General features: G+C 55.8%; 1 protein-coding gene across 1 annotated transcript in view; it reads left to right on the top strand.

The window, feature by feature from the left end:
* Prkcg (protein kinase C gamma) overlaps positions 1–3,263 on the top strand; it is a 16,365-nt gene that overhangs the window by 1,076 nt on the left and 12,026 nt on the right. Inside the window, exons 3-4 of the mRNA XM_010617060.1 lie at positions 514–711; positions 2,670–2,786. Coding sequence (XP_010615362.1) covers positions 514–711; positions 2,670–2,786 — 315 coding nt within the window. The remainder of the gene's footprint in view (positions 1–513; positions 712–2,669; positions 2,787–3,263) is intronic.

Raw genomic sequence — 3,263 nt, forward strand, 5'->3', positions numbered from 1 at the left:
GGGGCAGGGAAGGGGGGCGAGTCCTAAAGTGCCAGCTGCCACTTGCTGAGAACAGTGAGTCAGGTTGGGGGCGGGCCAGAGCGCACCCCCAGACTCACTCCTGCCCCTTCCTTGTGCTGGGCTGTGTCTGAGGGTGTCTGTGTTTTTGCTCTTCAAATCTGTCTGCTCCTCGCCTCCTTTGCTGTCTGTGGCCCTGGGTCTTCCCGTCCGTGGGACCCTATATTCTTCCTTTCTTCCTGTCCGTCTGTCTGTCCCCTTGGGCACTCTGTGTCACTGTGGCTCTGTGTTTCTGGGATTACGCCCATCTCTCTCTGGGCTTCTCCCTGCCACTCTGTCTCTGTCCATCCACATGGGTTCTCCCCTCTGACTTTCTGCTGCATTCTGTTTGTTTGGGGACCCCCCCCCCGTTTTCTCTCCGTCCTTATCTTTCTCTTTCCAGTTTTGTGTCTGTGGGGTTCTCTGGGTTTCTCCATGTCTCTCTGGCTCCGTGTCCCTGTGATTTTTCCCCTTTAGTCTGCAGCTTCGTGGTTCATCGGCGATGCCACGAATTTGTGACCTTCGAGTGTCCAGGTGCTGGGAAGGGCCCCCAGACGGACGTGAGTGCCGGACCCCTGCCTCCTCCTCAGGCCACACCCGCCCTCACCCCCTGGGCGACCGTCCCAATTTCTCCTGCTATTTTTAAGGCTGGGAGGGGAGGGGGGCCGGAGAGATAGATAGAGGGAGCTTGTCTGGCCCAGATTCCTTGCCCTTGGCCTGGAAAGGGGGACATGAGGGGCCTGGGACAGGCAGGGGACACAGGTGGGAGACAGAGCAGGCTGTGGAGACCAAAGACCACGGCAGGAAGGGTGGGCTTGCCATCCAGATGGCAGATTTAAGGAAACCGAGGGATAAAGAGGCACAAACCAGTACAGGCACCGAGATCCTGAGGTAAGAGTGAGAGCCTTAGGAAGAGGGAGGGAGAGAGAGAGCCAGAGCCAGACAAGCCCTCGAGACGTTTTTTGTGGGCTTGTCAGGTGAAGAAAACGGAGGTTGCCCAGAGCGTATATTCAGCGTCACTGCCTATCAACTCATGCCTGTGCTGCCCCCCAGGTGCCCACCTGCTCCCCAGCACCAGCTCACCCTGTGCCATCCATCCAGGGCCTGGCACATACCTTGCAGGGGCAGCGGGTATTTTCCCTGAGCCCAGCTGGGCAGAGGCTCTGAAGACACAAGCCTTGGGCTCTCCTGAGTCCCAGTCACACTGCGGACCCCTTGCTGCCCCGCCCCCCCCCCTTTAATTTACCCCTTGAAATTTCTTGGGTTTTTGGTTTGGGTTTTTTTTTGGTTTTTTGAGACAGGGTCTCACTATGCAGTTGAGACTGACCTGGAACTCACTGTGTAGCCCAGGCTGGTCTTGAACTCACACCGATCCTCCTGCCTCAGCCTCCCGACTGCTGGGATTACAGGCGTGCGCTACCACGCCCAGTTTACCCCTTGAATTTCTAGACTTCCTGATCTGTGAAATGAGGAGGGGTTGAGGACCGTGCCCCCTGTGGGATCGCTTCAAGATTCCCAGGAGTCAGATTCTTGGGGTGGGATGTGGAGACTGAGCACTGAGACGTTACTGTTGTCATTGGTGGAGAAGCAGAAGGGCCTGGCCGGCTCCTTCCTCTCCATTTTTGCTTCTGCTTCATACTTTTGATCTTGAAAGTCACATGGCCTGAGGGCATAAGAAGGCAGTGGGGCTTAGAAGTGCTATTTCGCTTCCTCCTTGTGAGAACCCTCAAGAAGGGCTCACAGCCGCCCTTTTCAGGGAGAGAAACCTGAGGCCTTGAAGGGCCCAGACCTGAGTAGTGGGCATGATCAAGATTTGGACCTTGGCCAGTTGTGGTGGTATATGCTGGTCATTCCAGCACTAGGGAGGCTGAGGCAGGAGGATCACTGTGATTTCGAGGCCAGGCTGGGCTACAGGGTCACTACCAGTGTGCACTACAAAGTGAGACCCTGTCTCAAAAAACAACAACAACAAAAAAGAGTTTGGCCTCCAGCTCCCTAACTGCAGGCACAGTGCCATCTCCTTTCTAATAAGAATCTGGCTTTGAGGAGAGTAACAGCTTCTGTCTGGATGGCTTGTGCTTCAGGCTCCCTGCAGAGGCCTTCAGTCAGACCGAGGGCATCTTACTTGTTTCAGTCAGGGTCAGTCCAAGGGCCTTTAGGGACCCAGAACATCAAAGAAGATACAGCAACTGTCAGTGCCCCTCCCCATTAATATATTCAAAATAGAACCCCACAAGCATAAATAAAATCCAAATGGGTCCTATATCTTCTCCCTACCATTCTTTCAGTGCATCCTTAGCCAAAGGCAATTCTGAAGTTGTTGAACTACCAGGCCTTGCTCCAGAGAGGTAGAGGCAGGGGAGAACTGATCCATGGGTGTTCTGAGTTGGTAATTGGATTCTGGCAATTTAGTTTTGCTTTGAGACATAGACTGTTTGTTTCCGTTTGACAGAGGAGGACGCTGAGGCCCCGAACAGTCAAAGAACTTGCTCCAAATCACACGGCTGGGAAGTGGCCTAGTTCTTATTTAAAAGCAGGGCTGTGTGGGGTGCCCAGGAAGCACCAGTGAGGGCCACAGCGCTGCGGGAGAGTGGCAGGGGAGCCTCCCATGCTCAGTCCTGCTCTGCTCTCAGCTCACCCGGCCTCTGATGCCCGCCTAACAGGGTCCCACCAGGGCTCAGCTCCCACAAGGCTGGCTGCCGGAGTGCTGGCTTGTGGCCCGCGCATCTTCAGAGCCCTGCTGGTGGAGGGTGTGGTCTGCCCAAATGCTACACAGCCAGCGGATGCCGCCCTCACTACTCCATTTCAGCTTTTGAGACAGGGTCTGTTGTAGCTCAGGCTGGCCTCGACCTCGCAGTGATCCTCCTGCCTCAGCTTCCCTAGTGCTTCTGTTGACCCCATCTCCACTTCATTTTTTCCACCCCTCTCATACATGCCTATATGTGCGCGCACACACACCTCTACTGCGGTGCTGGGGACTGAGCCCAGGGCCTCCTGCATGTTAGGCGGGCGCTCTGACCCCAGCCCATGCCGTATATTTTATTTATTTACTGTGTTGGCATCATCTCCCTCCGCTAGAAAGAAACCCCAAGGCCAGGCGTCCTTAGCTTGCTTTGCAGGTTCCAGCACCTGGGAACCGCCAGGCGCCCGCGGGGTGTGCAGCGGCCTGGGTGAGGGGGAGCTCAGGGTAGGTCAGGGTTCTGAGGCTCCTGTCCCCCCTGAGCCCC

This window comes from Fukomys damarensis, unplaced genomic scaffold (assembly GCF_012274545.1).
Source record: "Fukomys damarensis isolate Sample0158 unplaced genomic scaffold, DMR_v1.0_HiC HiC_scaffold_19, whole genome shotgun sequence".
NCBI classification, from domain to species: domain Eukaryota; kingdom Metazoa; phylum Chordata; class Mammalia; order Rodentia; family Bathyergidae; genus Fukomys; species Fukomys damarensis.